This window comes from Macaca nemestrina, chromosome 10, assembly GCF_043159975.1.
Source record: "Macaca nemestrina isolate mMacNem1 chromosome 10, mMacNem.hap1, whole genome shotgun sequence".
Lineage (NCBI taxonomy): Eukaryota > Metazoa > Chordata > Mammalia > Primates > Cercopithecidae > Macaca > Macaca nemestrina.
This window is the reverse complement of record NC_092134.1, coordinates 11,158,321-11,176,523: the sequence shown is the minus strand read 5'-3', so window position 1 is coordinate 11,176,523 and position 18,203 is coordinate 11,158,321. Positions and strand designations below refer to the sequence as shown.

Here is an 18,203-nt window from a genome sequence, read left to right as displayed (position 1 = left end):
GAGAATTGTATCCGAGTTCATACTACTCCACCCCATCTTGCCAAGGTTGTGGAAAGTAAAAATTGGCAGTATTGGCTGCTGCAGCTTCTCAGGGGACGGGACCATGTGAAAAGGTGGGGATCGCGCGAGCGCAGGAAGGAGAGAAAAGCGAGGAAAGCCTATGCCGTCAGCGACCGGCAGGGGGCGCGTCGGCCACGCTCGTCACCGCTTCCTGGGCACGTGACCACCGCCCTGCCTGTCCTTTAGGGCCTGTCGCTTCCGGCGGCGGCGGTTGCCATGGGGACGGGGCTTGGGTGGTAACCAGAACTAGGGAGCTGGTGGAGAAGGTGGCTGCCGCTGGAAAGACGCCCGGGAGGTGGCTGAGGGGTCCAGGCGGTGGGACGACTCCGGCCTTTTGAAGACCGGGGTGGGTGCTCTCTGTAAGTCCGGGACGGAGGCCACGCGGCCCTGGCGAGGTGGCCCTGGCCTGGCGGGGTCTGGCGCCCCTTGTGGGGCGCTCACCCGACCTGCCCTTGTGGGGCCTGGGGCGGCTCCAGGGAGACCTGAGTTGGGGGCAGAGGCCGCACCTGGGCTTTAATTCCCCTGCAGAGCCACGCACCTGGCACCTCTGCCCCAAACCCCTGCGGCTCCAACCCGGCTGTCCAGATGCTCCGGCGAAGTTGGGCTCAGTCAGAAGAGGCTCGGTGGTCAGAGCCCTAGACAGGAATCAGCAGTAATTTTTCAGCTGGAGAAACTAAGTGCCACAGAGATCTCTTTCTTACTAGCGGTGTCATCTTGAATAAGTCACTTCACCTCTCAGAGCCTCAAACTCATTTATTCGTTCATTATTTATTTTATTTTATTTTATTTACCAGAGATGAATTTGAGGAGCTGATACATTTAGTGCCGAGAAAGAAATTAAGAAATAGAAATACCTTTACTACCCTGTACTCTTTGGGACTGTAGTTTCAAAGAGTTGAGTTCTCTTATTCTAATGTCACCGAAAATGTGGGGATTTTTTTTTGTTCTGGGTCCAACTCTTTAGGGATAAAGTATCCATCCTTATTGTTTTCCTAGTTCAAACTCTTGTTTGTTGTAAGGAATAAATGAGAGAATATGTCAGAAGGCTTTCAAACTGTTCATTTTTTTGCATTAGGGTTGCTTTTCTCTCGAATAATAACAATTGCTACCACTTTTTCAAGCTGTATGTGCCAGAATTGTGTTGAGCATTTTATATGTTATCTGTTCTCTACAACAACCCTAGAATTTAGGATTATTCTTTTTATTTTGCCCATGAGAAAATGTAGACTCTGAGGGATAAAGTGACTTGCCCAAGGTCACAGAACAAGTACATGGGGGAAATGGGATTCAATGCTAGGACAAGCTGACAGCAAGGCCCTTGCTTTTAACCACTAGGCTACCCTGCTTCTTCTCGTATTCCTGTTTCTAGAATTATTGCTAATATGTGGGTTATGCATTTCGCTGCCTGTGGGAATATGAATAGAGATATATATATATATATATATATATTTTTTTTTTTGAGACGGAGTCTCGCTCTGTCGCCCAGGCTGGAGTGCAGTGGCACAATCTCGGCTCACTGCAAGCTCCGCTCCGCCTCCCGGGTTTACGCCATTCTCCTGCCTCAGCCTCCCGAGTAGCTGGGACTACAGGTGCACGCCACCACGCCCGGCTAATTTTTTGTAATTTTAGTAGAGACGGGGTTTCACCATGTTAGCCAGGATGGTCTCGAACTCCTGACCTCGTGATCCACCCGCCTCGGCCTCCCAAAGTGCTGGGATTACAGACGTGAGCCACCGCGCCCGGCCATGAATATATTTTAAATGGATAAAAAGACTACAAGGTGTTTATTCCTAGAAAGTTGACAGGCCCTGGAAAAATATTTTTTTTTTTTTTTTGAGACGGAGTCTCGCTCTGTCGCCCAGGCTGGAGTGCAGTGGTGCCATCTCCACTCACTGCAAGCTCCGCCTCCCAGATTCAAGCCATTCTCCTGCCTCAGCCTCCCGTATAGCTGGGACTACAGGCGCCCACCACCGCGCCGGGCTAATTTTTGTATTTTTTTAGTAGAGACCGGGTTTCACCGCGTTAGCCAGGATGGTCTCGATCTCCTGACCTCGTGATGCACCTGTCTTGGCCTCCCAAAGTGCTGGGATTACAGGTGTGAGCCACCGCGCCCGGCCCTGGATCAATATTTTTAAGATCTGGGCCACAAATACATATACTTTAAGATTTCCCAGCCATGCGTGGGAAGGCTGGTCTGTTGTGGGCCAGGCTGGTCTCAATCTCTTTTTTTTTTTTTTTTTTTTTGAGACGGAGTCTCGCTCTGCCGCCCAGGCTGGAGTGCAGTGGCCGGATCTCAGCTCACTGCAAGCTCCGCCTCCCGGGTTCACGCCATTCTCCTGCCTCAGCCTCCCGAGTAGCTGGGACTACAGGCGCCCACCACCGCGCCCGGCTAATTTTTTGTATTTTTAGTAGAGACGGGGTTTCACCATGGTCTCGATCTCCTGACCTTGTGATCCGCCCGCCTCGGCCTCCCAAAGTGCTGGGATTACAGGCGTGAGCCACCGCGCCCGGCCTGGTCTCAATCTCTTGACCTCAAGTGATCCTCCTGCCTCAGCCTCCCAAAATGTTGGGATTACAGGTGTGAGCCACTGCGCCTGGCCAGAAATATGACATTCTTTTTTTATTTTTATTTTTGAGATAGAAGTTTGCTTTTGTCACCCAGGCTGGAGTGCAGTGGCAGATCTTGGCTCACTGCAACCTCCACCTCCTAGGTTCAAGCAATTCTCCTGTCTCAGCCTCCCGAGTAGCTGGGATTACAGACACTCACCACCACACCCAGCTAATTTTTGTATTTTTAGTAGAAACAGCATTTCATCATGTTGGCCAGGCTGGTCTCAAACTCATGACCTCAGGTGATCCATCTGCCTTGGCCTCCCAAAGTGCTGGGATTACAGTCGTGAGCCACCGTGCCTGTTCAGAAACATGACATTCTTTTTATCCTGTGGAAAGGGGCCAGAGCCATTTGTTCACATTTCATCAATAGGCTAGTGCACTAGGAGATGGAAATGGGAAGCCGAGGGCTGACTGGTTATTATGGTCAAAATCTCTCTAGAGGAAACTCTACAGAGAAGAATGTCAGATGCAGAAGAAGCTCCCGGAGAAGCAACAGGAGAAAATGGAGAAACAGAAATGAAAGCAGAGGAGGAACCTAATCCTAATTATAAAGAAGTAGAAAATCTACAACAGGAATCAAAAGATGACACATTAGCATGGAGAGAGTCTCAGGAGGAGGAGAGGAAAATGGGTGAGGAGGGAGGGGAGGAGGAGGAGGAGGAGGAGAAGGAGGAGGAGGAAGAGAAGGAGGAGGAGGGGAAGGAGGACAAAAAGATTGTCATGGAAGAAACTGAGGAAGTGGCTGGAGAAGCCCAGGAGAAGGAGGCTTCAGGAATACAGGAAGAAACCACAGTGGAGCCCCAAGAAGTCACAGAGTCCATGATCCGTTTGGAGACACAGATTACCGATTCCCAGTCAATCACATCAGGAATTTTCCCAGTAAGTAGTCATCTTCATTCAATCGTCAATTCATTCAGAATAATTAATTGAATGCTTAGTATAGGCCACACTATGGGAACACAAAACCAAGTAAGATACAATCCATTCCTTTTTTTTTTTTGAGACAGAGCCTCACTCTGTCGCCCAGGCTGGAGTACAGTGGCACAATCGCAGCTCACTGCAACCTCTGCCTCCTGGGTTGAAGCTATTCTCCTGCCTCAGTCTCCTGAGTAGCTAAGATTACAGGCATCCGCCACCACGCCCAGCTAATTTTTTGTATTTTCAGTAGAGATGGGATTTCGATCTTACCATGTTGGCCAGACTGGTCTCAAACATGTGACCTCAAATGATCTGCCCACCTTGGCCTCCCAAAGTGCTAGGATTACAGGCACACGCCACCATGCCCGGCCACAATCCATTCCTTTTTTTTTTTTTTTTCGAGACAGAGTTTCACTCTTGTTGCCCCGGCTGGAGTGCAATGTTGCGATCTCGGCTCACTGCAACCTCTGCCTCCTGGGTTCAAGTGATTCTCCTGCCTTAGCCTCCTGCGTAGCTGAGATTACAGGCGTCCGCCACCACGCCTGGCAGATTTTTTGTATTTTTAGTAGAGACAGAGTTTCATTCATGTCGACCAGGCTGGTCTCAAACTCCTGACCTCAGGTGATCCACCAGCTTCGGCCTCCCAAAGTGCTAGGAGCCCCCGTGCCCGGCCACAATCCATTCTTTTAAGGAGCTCTAAGGTGTGTAGGGAGGCAGACCCATGAGTGCAGTGACTGAAAGATGCACAGGAGATGAAACAGGGCCTCTTAACCCAGTTTGGAGGATGGCCAGGGAAAGTTTCCTGGGGAAGGTGGGTGCCACAGCTGAGGTGCTCGCCTTAGAATGGAGTCGGTATGATAATAGGAGTGTAGGCTTCCCACAGACTGCTCCCAGTAGGAGAACTTAGCTGTGGCCTAAGAATAGGTCACTCTCTGTAACTAGTCAGCCTTTTGGAGACCACTAGTGCCACTTAGAAGAATGATTTTGCCATTGTGGGTCTGCTGGTAGGCCAAGAATACTCTGGAACACACCGTGTTTGTCCTGTTCTTTTCTTTTTTCTTTTTATTTTTTCTCTTTTTCTTTTCTCTCTCCCCTCCCCTCCCCTTCCTCTCCCTTCTCTCCTCTTGTCCCTCCTTCCTTCCTGGGGTCTCACTTTGTCACCTAGGCTAGAGTACAGTGGCATGATCTTTCACAAGCAGCCTTGACCTCCCAGGCTCAAGCGATCCTCCTACCTCAGCCTCCTGGGTAGCTGGGACTACAGGCATGCACCACCACATCCAGCTAATTTTGTTCATTTTGGGTAGAGAGAAGGTGTCACTCACTATGTTGCCCAGGCTGGTCTTGAACTCCTGGGCTCAAGTGATCCTCCCCTCTTGGCCTCCCAAAGTGTTGGGATTACAGGCATGAGCCATTGCACCCTATCTTGTTTTGTTTTTTAAGTACAAAATGTTCCAGCCTCTTTTAAAAAACATTTCATCATTCCTAGCTGAGGCTAACACTGAGACTGGCTGACTGGGAATAGAAAAGGAGAATAAATGGTGAATGTAGCAGCACGTACTGCATGTGGAATCATGATCTTGTATTTCTTTTTAAAGAAAGCCCAAAGAGGTAGCAAGTCAAAGCCTTCCTTACAATTGGAGGATGCAGAAACAGATGAGCTTTTAAGAGGCCTAAGCACACAACTTGAATTTCTTGATTTGGATCAAATCAGTCCTGAGGAACAACAGATTAGTTCCCCTGAAAGGCAGCCCTCAGGAGAGCTTGAGGAGAAAACCGACTGGATGCTCCAAGACGAACTGGGACGAGAAAGAAGGGATTTGAAGCCAGAAAACAGAGAGGAGGGACAAGAAAGTAGAGTATCCAACATCCAGTCTGAAGCAGGGATCTCCAGGGAGTCACTGGTGTCCAGCACCACAGAGGACATTCTGTTCGAAAGGGATGAAAGTGCCCCGGTGTATCCCTTGGTAAGTGTAATGCTTTTGAATCTCCCCCAGCACTTTGAGAGTGTTGCACAATAGGGGAATTTTATGCATGTGGGAGAAAAAGAATACCACCAGAAGGATACTTTTTAAACTAATAACAGACTTGTGTCTCTTTTTTTTACACAGAGTCTTGCTCTGTCACCCAGGCTGGAATGCAGTGGCGCCATCTTGGCTCACTGCAGCCTCTGCCTCCCAGGTTCAAGTGATTCTTGTACCTCAGCCTCCCAAGTAGCTGGGATTACAGGCATGAGCCACCAAGCCTGGCTAATTTTTGTATTTTTAGTAGAGATGGGGTCTCGTCATGTTGGCCAGACTGGTCTTGAACTCCTAACCTCAGGTGGTCCACCTGCTTCGGCCTCTCAAAGTGCTGGGATTACAGGCATGAGCCACCGCGCCTGGCCTAGACTTGTATCTTTTAAAGTTCCGTTAAGAGCTCTGACTGGAACATGTGTGACTGAACATGAGCTTGAGAGCTGCATCTGGGTTCAATGGTGTTGCTCAGCAGGCAGGAAATTCCAGACATAGTTTGTCTGTTGCATAGGGTGCTATTTCACGGGGGAGATTCAAACTCCATTCCGGCCCTCTCCCCAGCTTCCTCCTCCCCCTTTCCTTCTCGCTTCCTCTCCCTCTTCTTCCCCTCCCCTCTCCTTTCGCTTTTCTCTCCTCCCCTCCTGTCTCCTCTCCTTTTTCTCTCTCACATTGTAAAATTCCTCCTTCATGCCACAAGTTCCACCCCTTCCCCTTTCTGCCTCACCTCTTCTGCCTTGATATCTTTCCATGCCCCCCAAACCATCCATTCCAAGAGGGTCCCAGAGGGGAAGGTAATGGAGGAGTGAAAGCCGCGTGAAAAGGCCCAGGCAGTCCAGAGGAATCTGCCTTTGCCACTGCTGAAGATATTCCAGGGAGGCACCATCTGCGATGAGTAAAAATATTATCATTTACCAAGAGAAGGAAAAGGAGGAGTTTTTTCCTTCTTCCTCCATCTGCTACTTTCTGAAAATTGTTTCCTAGGATTCATCCTTCCTGTAGATTCATGCCTTTGGAAGATGTGGAAGTGATTGAATGGATATCAAATACTTAATGTAGTTCCTAAGACATAGTGAGTACTCAGTAAGTGTCCGCAACTGTGTGGCAATGACGATGACGGTGGCAAGATGTCTGGAGGGAAATGCAGACAACTGAAAACCTCCTTTCTGCAGATTGGCTTCATTTGAGCCTAGTGTGACAGCCTCTCTCCCATAGCTTGCAACTGTTCAGTCTGAGAGGAAGAATAATTGAGCTTTAGGGCCCACAAAGACTCTTGTTTTGTTTAGCCAGCAAGCATCAACCAGGTAATATCTCTAAGGAGAAGGTGTATTCTTCGTGTCAGGGGCCCAGCTATCTGGACCTGGCAAGAGCCACTCCCCAAGTTTTGGGTCTTGCTTAGCCTTGGTCTCACTGCAGAACCAAAATTTTTCTAGATGGTCTCCCTTTGCAAATTACTTTAGCTTTTTAGTTATTTATTTATTTTATTTATTTATTTTTTTGGAGACGGAATCTCACTCTGTCACCCAGGCTGGAGTGCAGTGGCATGATCTCGGATCACTGCAACCTCTGCCTCCCGGGTTCAAGTGATTCTCCTGCCTCAGCCTCTCGAGTAGCTGGGACTACAAACATGTGCCACCACACTCTGCTAATTTTTTTTTTTTTCTTTTAGTAGAGACGGGGGTTTCACTGCGTTAGCCAGGATGGTCTCGATCTGACCACGTGATCCGCCCGCCTTGGCCTCCCAAAGTGCTGAAATTACAAGCATGAGCCACCACGCCCAGCCTTTTTTAAGAGACAGAGCCCTGCTGTGTTGCCCAGGCTGGACTAGAACTCAATCCTCCCACTTCAGCCTCCTGAAATTTCTTTAGCTTATTGCAAGTATCTTCTTTCTTCTTTCTTTTTCCTTCACTTTCCTTTTCTTTCTCTCTTTCTTCTTTATTATTTTTGTTTTTCTTTATTTTGAGACAGGCTCTCACTCTGTCACCCAGACTGGAATGCAGTGGTATGATCATGGTTCACTGCAACCTCCATCTCCTGGGTTCAATGGATCTTACTACCTCAGCCTCCCGAGTATCTGGGACTACAGGCGTGTGTTACCACACCCAACTAATTTTTTTTTTTTTTTGAGACGGAGTCTTGCTCTGTCGCCCAGGCTGGAGTGCAGTGGCATGATCTCGGCTCACTGCAAACTCCACCTCCTGGGTTCATGCCATTCTCCTGCCTCAGCCTCCCGAGTAGCTGGGACTACAGGCACCTGCCACCACACCTGGCTAATTTTGTTTTTGTTGTATTTTTAGTAGAGATGGGGTTTTACCGTGTTAGCCAAGATGGTGTTGATCTCCTGACCTCGTGATCCGCCCACCTCGGCCTCCCAAAGTGCTGGGATTACAGGCATGAGCCACTGCGCCCGGCCCACACCCAGCTAATTTTAGAAATCTTTTTTAGGGATGGAGTCTCACTATATCTCTCAGGCTGGTCTTGAACTCGTAAGCTCAAGCAATCCTCCCGCCTCGGCCTCCCAAAGTGTTGAGATTATAGGGGTGAGCTACCATACCTGGCCTCTATTTTTTCTTTTTGTTAAAACTATTCAGTGTTGGCTGGGTGTGGAGGCTCACACGTGTAATCCAGCACTTTGGGAAGCTGAGGTGGGTGGATCACCTGAGGTCAGGAGTTCAAGACCAGCCTGACCAACATGGTGAAACCCCATCTCTACTAAAAATACAAAATTAGCCAGTCGTGGTGGCACATGCCTGTAATCCCAGCTACTTGGGAGGCTGAGCCAGGAGAATCGCTTGAACCTAGGAAGGCAGAAGTTGAAGTGAGCCAAGATTGCTCCATTGCACTCCAACCTGGGTAATAATAGAGTGAGACTCTGTCTCAAACAAACAAACAAAAACTATTCATAAAAAATTCAGACAACTTATACATGTTTGAAGGCAAAGATTCTTCTTCCTACACACACCCCTACCCCAATCTCATTTCCTTATGTAACTCCTGCCACAGTTGGCTGTGACTGCTCCTCTCCTGACCTTTTTCTGGGCATGTACAACGTGTTATCTGTGTGCCCATGCCTGTGCGCATGCTCACATGGCTCACATTTAGTTTTTGTGTGTGTGTGTGTTTTTTTTTTTTTTTTTTTTTTTTTTTTTTTTTACCAATGAGATAATCCTGCATTTCTACAAAATGTTTTTCCACTTAATATGTCTTGGAAGGTTTCTTGTATCAGTGCATGTATCTCTACTTCCACTTTTTGTTTTTCTCTTTTTGAGATGGAGTCTCACTCTGTCCCCCAGGCTGGAGTGCAGTGGTGCTATCTTGGATCACTGTAACCTCTGCCTCCTGGGTTCAAGTGATTCTCCTGCCTCAGTCTCTCATGTAGCTGGGATTACAGGCACACATTACCATGTCCAGCTAACTTTTGTATTTTTGTAGACATGGGGTTTCGCCATGTAGGCCAGGCTAGTCTCGAGCTCCTGACCTCAGGTGATCCACCCACCTCAGCCTCCCAAAGTGTTGGAATTACAGGCATGAGCCACCGTGCCCAGCCCACTTCCTCTTTTTAAATGTAACTGTTCCCCTCTCTGTGGCCACTTACATTGCTTCTAATTTCTTGCTGTCACACAAGGTCCTCTAGTGAACATGCTCCTCCATCTCTCCTGTGTCCGCAGCATTCTCCTTTTCCTTTGGGGTCCCCTCCTTAGTCCTAAGGCCTGTACTAGCTCCCAGTGTTCATGGTAAATAGACATGACTGTGGATCCCACCTCCAGCCAGGAAACAAGGCAATCATGTTTTTGTGAGCAGGAATCTTATGAGTATCAAATACAGTGAAATCTGGTTTTGATAGCAAAGTTTTGTTTTCCAGATTAATATGTTTTAGAAAAAGATTGATGTAAGTGGTGGCTAAGTGGTGGCTATCTCCATAATCGTCTGTCATGCATGTTAAAACTGCTGCAAAACATGATGATTAATACTATTTGATTTCTGTAATTGTGGATGCTGCTTGAGTGGGGTTGTTCTGTTACCACTAAGTGAAGTCAGCCTCGTGGTGACCCGGGAAGGGCTGTTGTGGCTAAAGACAGGAGTCCTTTTAGGAATGTTTTCTTTTTGTAACTAATTTGTTAAGTGGCAAAATAAATTTCCAGAAAGATGATCCTTTTAGGATTAGCAAGTTTCCAAAAGAACAATTTCATTTGAATAAATCAGCTTTTAAGAAACAGCCAAATATTAAATAATTCTGTTCCTAGAAGTTGCAGCTTGAGACAATTATGATTCCATAATTCTACCACTCACACCCACACAATAAGAGATCTAAATATAAATATAAATTATAGGGAATGAGCAGATGGAAACAGAAGGGGATGGGGAATTAAGAATGTAGGAGAGAGAAATTGGTCACATTACCTGCTATGTCTGTCTTGGGGAGAAACAATTTAATTTTATAAGTATTGTTCAAAGATAAGAAAGGAAACTTACCAGATTTTGTTTCTAAATTCCAATTTAATTCACTGATTCTTAGCAACGCATCACTTTCAGCACTCTACTGCATTTGATTATTTGGCCCTAGTTAATTTTTTTAAATAGATTTTTTTTTTTTTTTTTTTTTTTGAGACAGGGTCTTGCTCTATTGCTCAGGCTGGAGGGCAGCATTATGATCTCAGCTCACGGCAACCTCCACCTCCTAGGCTCAGTCAGTCCTCCTGCTTCAGCCTCCTGAGTAGATGGGATTAAAGATGCACACCACCATGCCTGGCTAATTTTTGTATTTTTTTTAGAGATGGGGTTTCAGTATGTTGCCCAGGCTGGTCTTGAACTCCTGGGATGAAGCAGTCCACTCACCTCGACCTCCCAAAGTTCTGGGATTACAGACACAAGCCACTGCACCCTGCCTGGATTTTATTTTTAAGCAGTTTTGGGTTTATAGAAAAATTGAAGGCCGGGAGCAGTGGCTCACGCCTGTAATCCCAGCACTTTGGGAGACTAAGGCAGGCGGATCATGAGATCAAGAGATCGAGACCATCCTGGCCAACATGGTGAAACCCCGTCTCCACTAAAAATACAAAATTTAGCTGGACATGGTGGTGTGTGCCTGTAGTCCCAGCTACTCAGGAGGCTGAGGCAGGAGAATCGCTTGAACCCAGGAGGTGGAGGTTGCAGTGAACTGAGATCGTGCTGCTGTACTCCAGCCTGGTGAAAGAGTGAGACTCCATCTCAAAAAAAAAAAAAAAAAAAAGAACAAAGAAAAAACTTGAGCTGAATGTACACAGGGCGCCCACATATTCCTCTTATATCCTTCCTCTCCCAGTTTTCCCTTTTATTCACATCCTGCATGAATGTAGTTCGTCCATTAGCACTGATGAGCCAATACTGCTACCTTATTATTAACCTAAGTCCATAGTGTACATTGGGGGTCACTCTGTGTGTCATGCTTATTATGGGCCTGGACAAATGTATCCTGACATGTACCCACCATACCCACCATTCTAGTATCATACAAATCGATTTATGCCCTGAAACCCCTGTCCTCCACCTATCCATCCTTCCCTTCCTCCCCTGAGCCCTGGCAACCACTGATCTTTTAATTTTTTTTGAGACAGGGTCTTGCTGTGTTGCCCAGGCTGGAGTGCAGTGGCGTGATCTCAGCTCGCTATAACCTCTGCTTCCTGGGTTCAAGCAATTCTCCTGCCTTAGCCTCTCAAGTAGCTGAGATTACAGGCACGCACCACCATACCTGGCTAATTTTTTGTATTTTTAGTAGAGATGGGGGGTTTCACCATGTTGGCCAGACTGGTCTCCTGACCGCAGATGATCCACCACCTCGGCCTCCCAAAGTGCTGGGGTTACAGGCGTGAGCCACTGTGCCGGGCCGCACTGATTTTTTTATTGTCTCCATAGTTTTGCCTTTTCTAGAACGTCATATAGTTGGAATCATGTAATATGCAGCCTTTTCAGTTGGCTTCATTCACTTACCAACATGCCTGTAACTTTCCTCCATACCGCTTTGTGGCTTGTTAGCCTTTTTTTTTTTTTCTTGTTGAATAATATTGCATTGTCTGGATGTGCCACAGTTGGTTTATTCTTTTTTTTTTTTTTTTTCCCCCACAATTAGCACTTTTTATTTGACACTAATTGAAGTCTGAACTTTAAACAGATTCTTGGACTGGTGGTTCATATCTATCAGCTCGTTCAACTTTAGCACCTGTCTCATCCCCAGTGGCTTTTCCAGAACTACTGCCTTCACCATGAAGCTCCATGAGCTTTCCCAATTCAAACTTGGCCGCCTTCAGCATTTTTACTTTCCTAACGAAGACATCATGGAGAGGATAAACAGATTGGCAAGCCTTTTCTGTGTCTTTTCCAATGCTGTCTGGAATCAATTTATTGACCACTTCTTTCAAGTCATTTGTCTGCACCTCTCGGGTCATGATTTCCATCATCTTCTTCCGGATTTGGCGGACCTGTTGGTGCTGAGCATAAGAAGTCTTCCGTATCTGATTGTTGTGTTTTTTAGTAAAACCAACACAGAACAGACGAAGCAAGTAACCATCGGTAGTCTTGACATCAACATGAGCTTCAATCGTTGTCTGCCACTTTTTGACCATGGAACACATTTTGTCACGGGTAAGATCCATGCCATGGAAGTTAGTCAGGCAGTTTTTGCCCTGAACATCTTCAGTAATCAGCTTGAATTTTCTAAATGCAACTTCATCATTCTGCAAATCAGCAAGACTCACTTCAAACACACGACCCTTGAGACCATCAGATGCAATTTTGGTTCCTTGGGTCCTGGTGACGAGCGTCTTTCCAATATTTCTTACATTGAACATAGCAGATGCTTTCACATCATACCAATCTTTCTTAGAAAATGGATCAACCACTTTCTTCTTGGCTCCCTTTTTGCCGCCTTTCGTAAGGCGCTTGTTCTTACCAACCGCCATGGTGCTGCTCAGAGAGCTGAAAGGGGTTTATTCTTAATAATTTTTTTTTTTTTTGAGACGGAGTCTTGCTGTGTCGTCCAGGCTGAAGTGCAGTGGTGCGATCTCGGCTCACTGCAAGCTCCGCCTCCGGGGTTCACGCCATTCTCCTGCCTCAGCCTCCTGAGTAGCTGGGACTACAGGCGCCTGCCAACATGCCCGGCTAATTTTTTGTATTTTTTAGTAGAGACAGGGTTTCACCGTGTTAGCCAGGATGGTCTCGATTTCCCGACCTTGTGATCCGCCTGCCTCGGCCTCCCAAAGTGCTGGGATTACAGGCATGAGCCACTGCGCCCAGCCTATTCTTAATTTTTAAAAAATACTTTGAGCTGAGCGCCGTTGCCCACACCTGTAATCCCAGCACTTTGGGAGGCTGAGGCAGGTGGATCACGAGGTCAAGAGATCAAGACCATCCTGGCCAACATGGTGAAATCACATCTCTACTAGATATACAAAAAGTAGCTGGGTGTGGTGGCACGTGCCTGTTCTCCAAGATACTTAGGAGACTGAGGCAGGAGAGTCACTTGAACCCAGGAGGTGGAGTAAACAGTGAGCTGAGATCGTGCCACTGCACTCCAGCCTGGCAACAGAGTGAGACTCTGTCCCCTGCCAAAAAAAAAAAAAAAAAACCCAAAAAACTTTGAACACAAAACTAGTACATAAATAAACTAGTATTGAAGTAAAAGCAGTAGTCAGATTTATTGTACTTATAATTTTTCATTTCATAAAATTTTAATTTGGGATTTATTCCAGGCAATACAGAATTTTTAATTTTTCGAAAGAGATTTTGTCTCTTCATCCTTTATCCTTCCGGTAGAAATAGTACATAGGGACAAATACCCAAGCTGAATAATTAATTGCCTTTCTTTTCTTTTTTTTTTCTTTGAGATGGAGTATCGCTCTGTTACCCAGGCTGGAGCGCAGTGGTGCGATCTCAGCTCACTGCAACCTCTGCCTCCCAGGTTCAAGTGATTCTCCAGCCTCAGCCTCCTCAGTAGCTGGGAGTAAAGGCGCCTGCCACCACGCCCGGTTAAGTTTTGTATTTTTAGTAGAGATGAGGTTTCACCATTTTGACCAGCCTGGTCAAGAACCCTCGACCTCAGGTGATTCACCCACCTCAGCCTCCCAAAGTGCTGGGATTACAGGCATGAGACAGGGCTCCCAGCTTATTTGCCTTTCTTATAAAGTTACATAATGACTTCATTGTAACTTGTCTACCCTACATGCTTTTAGAAAGTAAATGGAATTTCACAACATTAGGTTCTCACTGTGTGTCTGGTACTGAACAAAGTCTTGGTCCTGAGGAGTGGAAGAAAAGGAAGTTATTTCTGTGTATTGTTGAAGACTTTCTTTTCTAATGGAGGTATAATTAACATGCCATAAAATTAACCAAAATTTTTTTAAATTGTGGTAAAATACACAGAACATTAAAGTTGCCATCTTAACCTTTTTTTCTCACACTGTTGCCCAGGATGGAGTGTGATGGAACGATCTCAGCTCACTGCAACCTCCCCGTCTCCTGGTTTCAAGCGATTCTCCTGCCTTAGCCTCCAAGTAGCTGGGATTACAGGCACATGCCACCACGCCCAGCTAATTTGTGTATTTCTAGTAGAGATGGGGTTTCACCATGTTGGCCAGGCTGGTCTCGAACTCCTGACTTCAGGTGATCCTCCCACCTCAGCCTCCCAAAGTGCTGGGATTACAGGTATGAGCCACCACACCTGGCTGAGGACTTTCTTAAAGTGGTTCCTCTTTGCTGGACTGTTGATGTGAAATCCTTCCCCTCCAGCGAGTTCCTGGAGTCGTAGCTCTGGGCTGAACATGCTGTAATGTCTTGCTGGTTTTGCCCTTGTCTTCCAGACCATGACCTGGTCGTTTGGATGGAACAGTTCTCTTCCTGTTTACTATATTCGAGAGGAAAAGCAGAGAGTTCTTCTGTATGTTTGCGCTCACACTGCGATCATCTACAACGTGTTGAGGAATAATCAACACCACCTTCAGGTATGTAGGGATTTCCTTCCTATAGGCAGGGGAGTTGTCTTTAACGTGTGTGTGGTATTTTGTTTTATATCTCAAGGACTAACTTCATTCTATCACTGTCATATTTTCCCACTCTCCTTGGAACTAAAAGCAATCCTGTCTTTACAAATACATGGTATTGCTTATTGTCTCTCTGTTTCTAATCAGAATCAACTTACAAAACAGCAGTTGACATTAATTTTATAGTTAGAATTTAAAACATCTGTATTTTTTACACTTCTGCAAAAATGTGGACAGCGTAGATCATGTCTCCACAGATATAACACAAAGGGCAGCTATTCAGCAGGGTGCCGACCTCACGGACACTTACATACCTCTCTAGTTTTCAAAGGGCTTTCATCTTATAACTGTACCGAGAAGTGGGTATTCATATACCCATTTTACAGAAGAAGAAACTGAGGCTCAGAGTGATTTAAGTGACTTGCCCAAGACCGTATTAGTAAATGATGTCTCCTGTCTTGAAAGTGTTAGGTAGGTCAGTTGTCCTTTTATCCCTCCCTCCTTTCAGCAGCTTTGCTCATTTTCACCCCTCTCTGAGCCTCCCCGATTTGTCCTTCGTGCCTGCCCTCCTCACAGCACTCCGCTTCCTTCATTCCTGATATTTAGGACCCAATTCATTTTCATCATTTACCTTTCCAAGCGTCCTATTCCTTGGTGTCTGACTTTCTACTTATTGACCTGGTAAACTGTTCCATATCACCCTTTCAGTTGACGTATGTTGTTACAGGAGTGTCCTTAGCTGATGCCTAGATCAAAAACACCACAAGGTATTTACCAAGGACCCAGTCAATACTCAGTGTTGTGCCAGGGATTCAAGATGTCTGGGTGCAACTTAAGGAATTCAGTCTCTAGAAGTCCAGAAATACGCAGGCAGAAATCACCAGGCAGCTCCCCTTGGAGCTTCATTGAATGCATGGCAGTGAGCACAGTGGTGATGGCAGAGAGAGAAGGAAGAGATCGCTGTGGGCAGGCTCAGATAGTCAGGGCGAGCAGGATGCACAGATGTGCTGGAGTGGAAGGAGGCAGGAGTCCAGCCTCACTAGGGCCAGAGGGCTGGGAGTGGCCTTGACCATCCATTTGTTTCACAAATAGTTTATAGCTGCTATGTTTCAGAGTATAGGTCTGTAGTAATGAACAAAATAGATGTATTCCCTGCTCTCATGGAGCTTACAGTCTAGTACAGAGACAGACGTTAAACAAGTGAACACATAAATGATTACAAATTGTAACCAGTGATTAAAAGGAGATGTGAAAATGCTCTGAGAGAGACAAATTAGGGTAAGAGAAGACTTAACTTTAGATTGAGTGGGCAGAGATTGAAGAGGTGCTGTTTCTGCTAAAACTTGGAGGATGAGAATGACCCAGTCAAAGACAGTCTGGGAGAGAACATTCCAGACGGAGCAACAAGTGTTCAGGCCTATGTGTGGGGCCCGGAAAGAAGGCTGGCATGGCTGATGCACCGTGAGGTGAGAGAGAAGGAAGGAGGGAAGAGGGGCCATTTCCCAGCAGGGAGTGCTGCCATTTGTGTTTCCAGAAGATTCCTCTCTTGTGTGCACAAAAGGATTATAAGAAGATAAGAATGGAAGCAGAGGCCGAGCATGGTGGCTCATGCCTGTAATTTCAGCACAGGCCGTGGCCGAGGAGGCTGAGGTGGGTGGATCACTTGAGCCCAGGAGTTTGAGGCCAGCCTGGGCAACATAGCAAGACCCTTGTCTCTACAAAAAATTTAAAAATTAGCTGGGCACGGTGGCATGTGCCTGTAGTCCCAGCTACTTGGGAGGCTGAGGTGGGAGGATTGCTTGAGCCCAGGAGATCAAGGCTGCAGTGAGCCAAGATTGTGTTGATGCACTTTAGTCTGGGTGACAGAGTGAGACCCTGTCTCAAACAAACAAAAAGAGTGGAAGTAGAGAGACCAATGGGGAACTTTTTGCTCCAGAGCTGCTCAGAGCCCTGAAGTGAGCAGTGTTCTAGAGAGAAGAGGCTGGCAGCGTGACTCAGAGTGGCTGGGGGAGGGGAGGGCTCAGATACTTATCCTCCACTTAGGTTGAGAGTTGCCACGTGCCTTGACCTCTAGGAGCCATTGTTCATGTGGGGAGTTATCTTTCAGGTGTTTGGAGGGAGAGAAAGTTTGAAAATCACCCACTAGGAAGTGGAGAAACCCCCAGGAAGGCCAGCAGGAACAGAATTTCCAGCCAGATGAGCGTTGAAAGGAGCTCAGATCTCTCTGTGGGGCCTGGCCTTTGCTGATGGTGGCCAAGGCTGGGCCACATCTTGGATGTTTCAAAGCATTTTCTCTCCATTTCTATAGGGCCATGCCAATATTATCTCCTGCCTCTGTGTCAGTGAAGACAGGCGGTGGATCGCCACAGCAGACAAAGGGCCAGACTGCCTGGTGATTATATGGGACTCCTTCACAGGGTAGGCTTTGTGTAGCCACTTCTTTTTTCCCCAAATTTGTGTAGAGTATCTGCCACTGTGTGACAATGACAGAATGAGTAATGCCAATGCCTAGAAATTTGATTTGTTGGCGTTCCACAGTAGACTAGCTTATGCTGACTCACATTAACCTAGCTCACACAAGCTCAAAGCATAACCCAGATGGCAAATCTGTCATTTACAACGAGAAATATTACTTCTACAAGGACAGATTTTCTAGTGGCTGGTCAGGCTGCCTCTTCTGGGCACTTCTTAATGGTTACTACCAAGTGTTCCTGTCTATCGCTGCTCCCCGTTCCATACATTTCTTATTGGATATGTTCAATTTTGATCTGTTTGCCTGCCATGGTTTTAGGTATAGTAATGATGGGAGACTTTCCAAAGCTGCTGTTTCTCTGCAGTCTCTCTCTAATTCTAACAACCCGCCATTGCCTCCTTTCTTTCATAATACAGACAGGTTCTCGCTCCATTGCCCATGCTGGAGTGCAGTGGTGCAGTCATAGCTCATTGCAGCCATGAACTCCCAGGATAAAGTGATTCTCCTGCCTTGGCCTCCTGAGTAGCTGGGACCACAGGCACATGCAACCATACCTGGCTAACTTTTTTTTGTAGAGACGAGGTCTTGCTATGTTGCCCCGGCTGGTCTTGAACTCCTGGCTTCAAGAGATCCTCCCATCTTGGCCTCTCAAAGCACTGGGATTATAGGTGTAAGCCACCATGCTTGGCCTCTTCTTAAATATTTTATTTTATTGTATTATATTTTCATAGAGATGGGGTCTTGCTTTGTTTCCCATGCTGGTCTTGAACTCCTGGGCTCAAGCCATCCTCCTGCCTCGGCCTCCCAAAGTGCTGGGATTATAGGCATGAGCCACCACACCTGGCCTCTCTTTCTCTCTTTTTTAAATTAACAGACTTTTATTTTTAGAACAGTTTCAGATTTACAGAAGAATTGGGAAGATAGTACTGAGGATTCCCATATACCCCACACCCAGATTCCCACATTAGTTACATCTTACATTAGTAGGATAAATTTGCTATAATTCATGAACATGATTGACACATGATTATTAACAAACATCCAGGATCCCACCCAGGAGACCACATTCGATTTAGCTGTGATGGCTCCTTAGGCTCTGCTTGGCTATGGCAATTTCTT

At 46.5% G+C, this 18,203-nt stretch overlaps 2 protein-coding genes across 10 annotated transcripts in view; one reads left to right on the top strand and one right to left on the bottom strand.

Annotated features, from left to right (window-relative positions):
- Positions 1-260: 260 nt before the first annotated feature.
- The window catches only part of CFAP251 (cilia and flagella associated protein 251), an 84,418-nt gene continuing 66,475 nt past the window's right edge, over positions 261-18,203 (top strand). For 3 of the 9 annotated variants that reach the window (XM_071070936.1, XM_071070934.1, XM_071070935.1), the window contains exons 1-5: positions 266-419; positions 3,113-3,552; positions 5,187-5,555; positions 14,432-14,572; positions 16,920-17,029. In XM_071070936.1, coding sequence (XP_070927037.1) covers positions 3,133-3,552; positions 5,187-5,555; positions 14,432-14,572; positions 16,920-17,029 — 1,040 coding nt within the window. In that variant the 5' untranslated portion in view covers positions 266-419; positions 3,113-3,132. Of the gene's footprint in view, positions 420-3,112; positions 3,553-5,186; positions 5,556-14,431; positions 14,573-16,919; positions 17,030-18,203 lie in introns of all 9 variants that reach the window. The other 6 variants (XM_071070939.1, XM_071070937.1, XM_071070933.1 and 3 more) reach the window with 5 other exon arrangements.
- On the bottom strand, positions 11,726-12,543 carry LOC105494456 (small ribosomal subunit protein eS1-like). The gene has a single exon (XM_071070930.1). The coding sequence runs from the start codon at positions 12,533-12,535 to the stop codon at positions 11,741-11,743; it is 795 nt and encodes a 264-aa protein (XP_070927031.1). The 5' UTR covers positions 12,536-12,543; the 3' UTR covers positions 11,726-11,740.

Bases quoted from the DNA above. Each gene is read 5' to 3' on its own strand.
- LOC105494456 (XM_071070930.1), bottom strand. From the start codon at position 12,535: ATGGCGGTTGGTAAGAACAAGCGCCTTACGAAAGGCGGCAAAAAGGGA.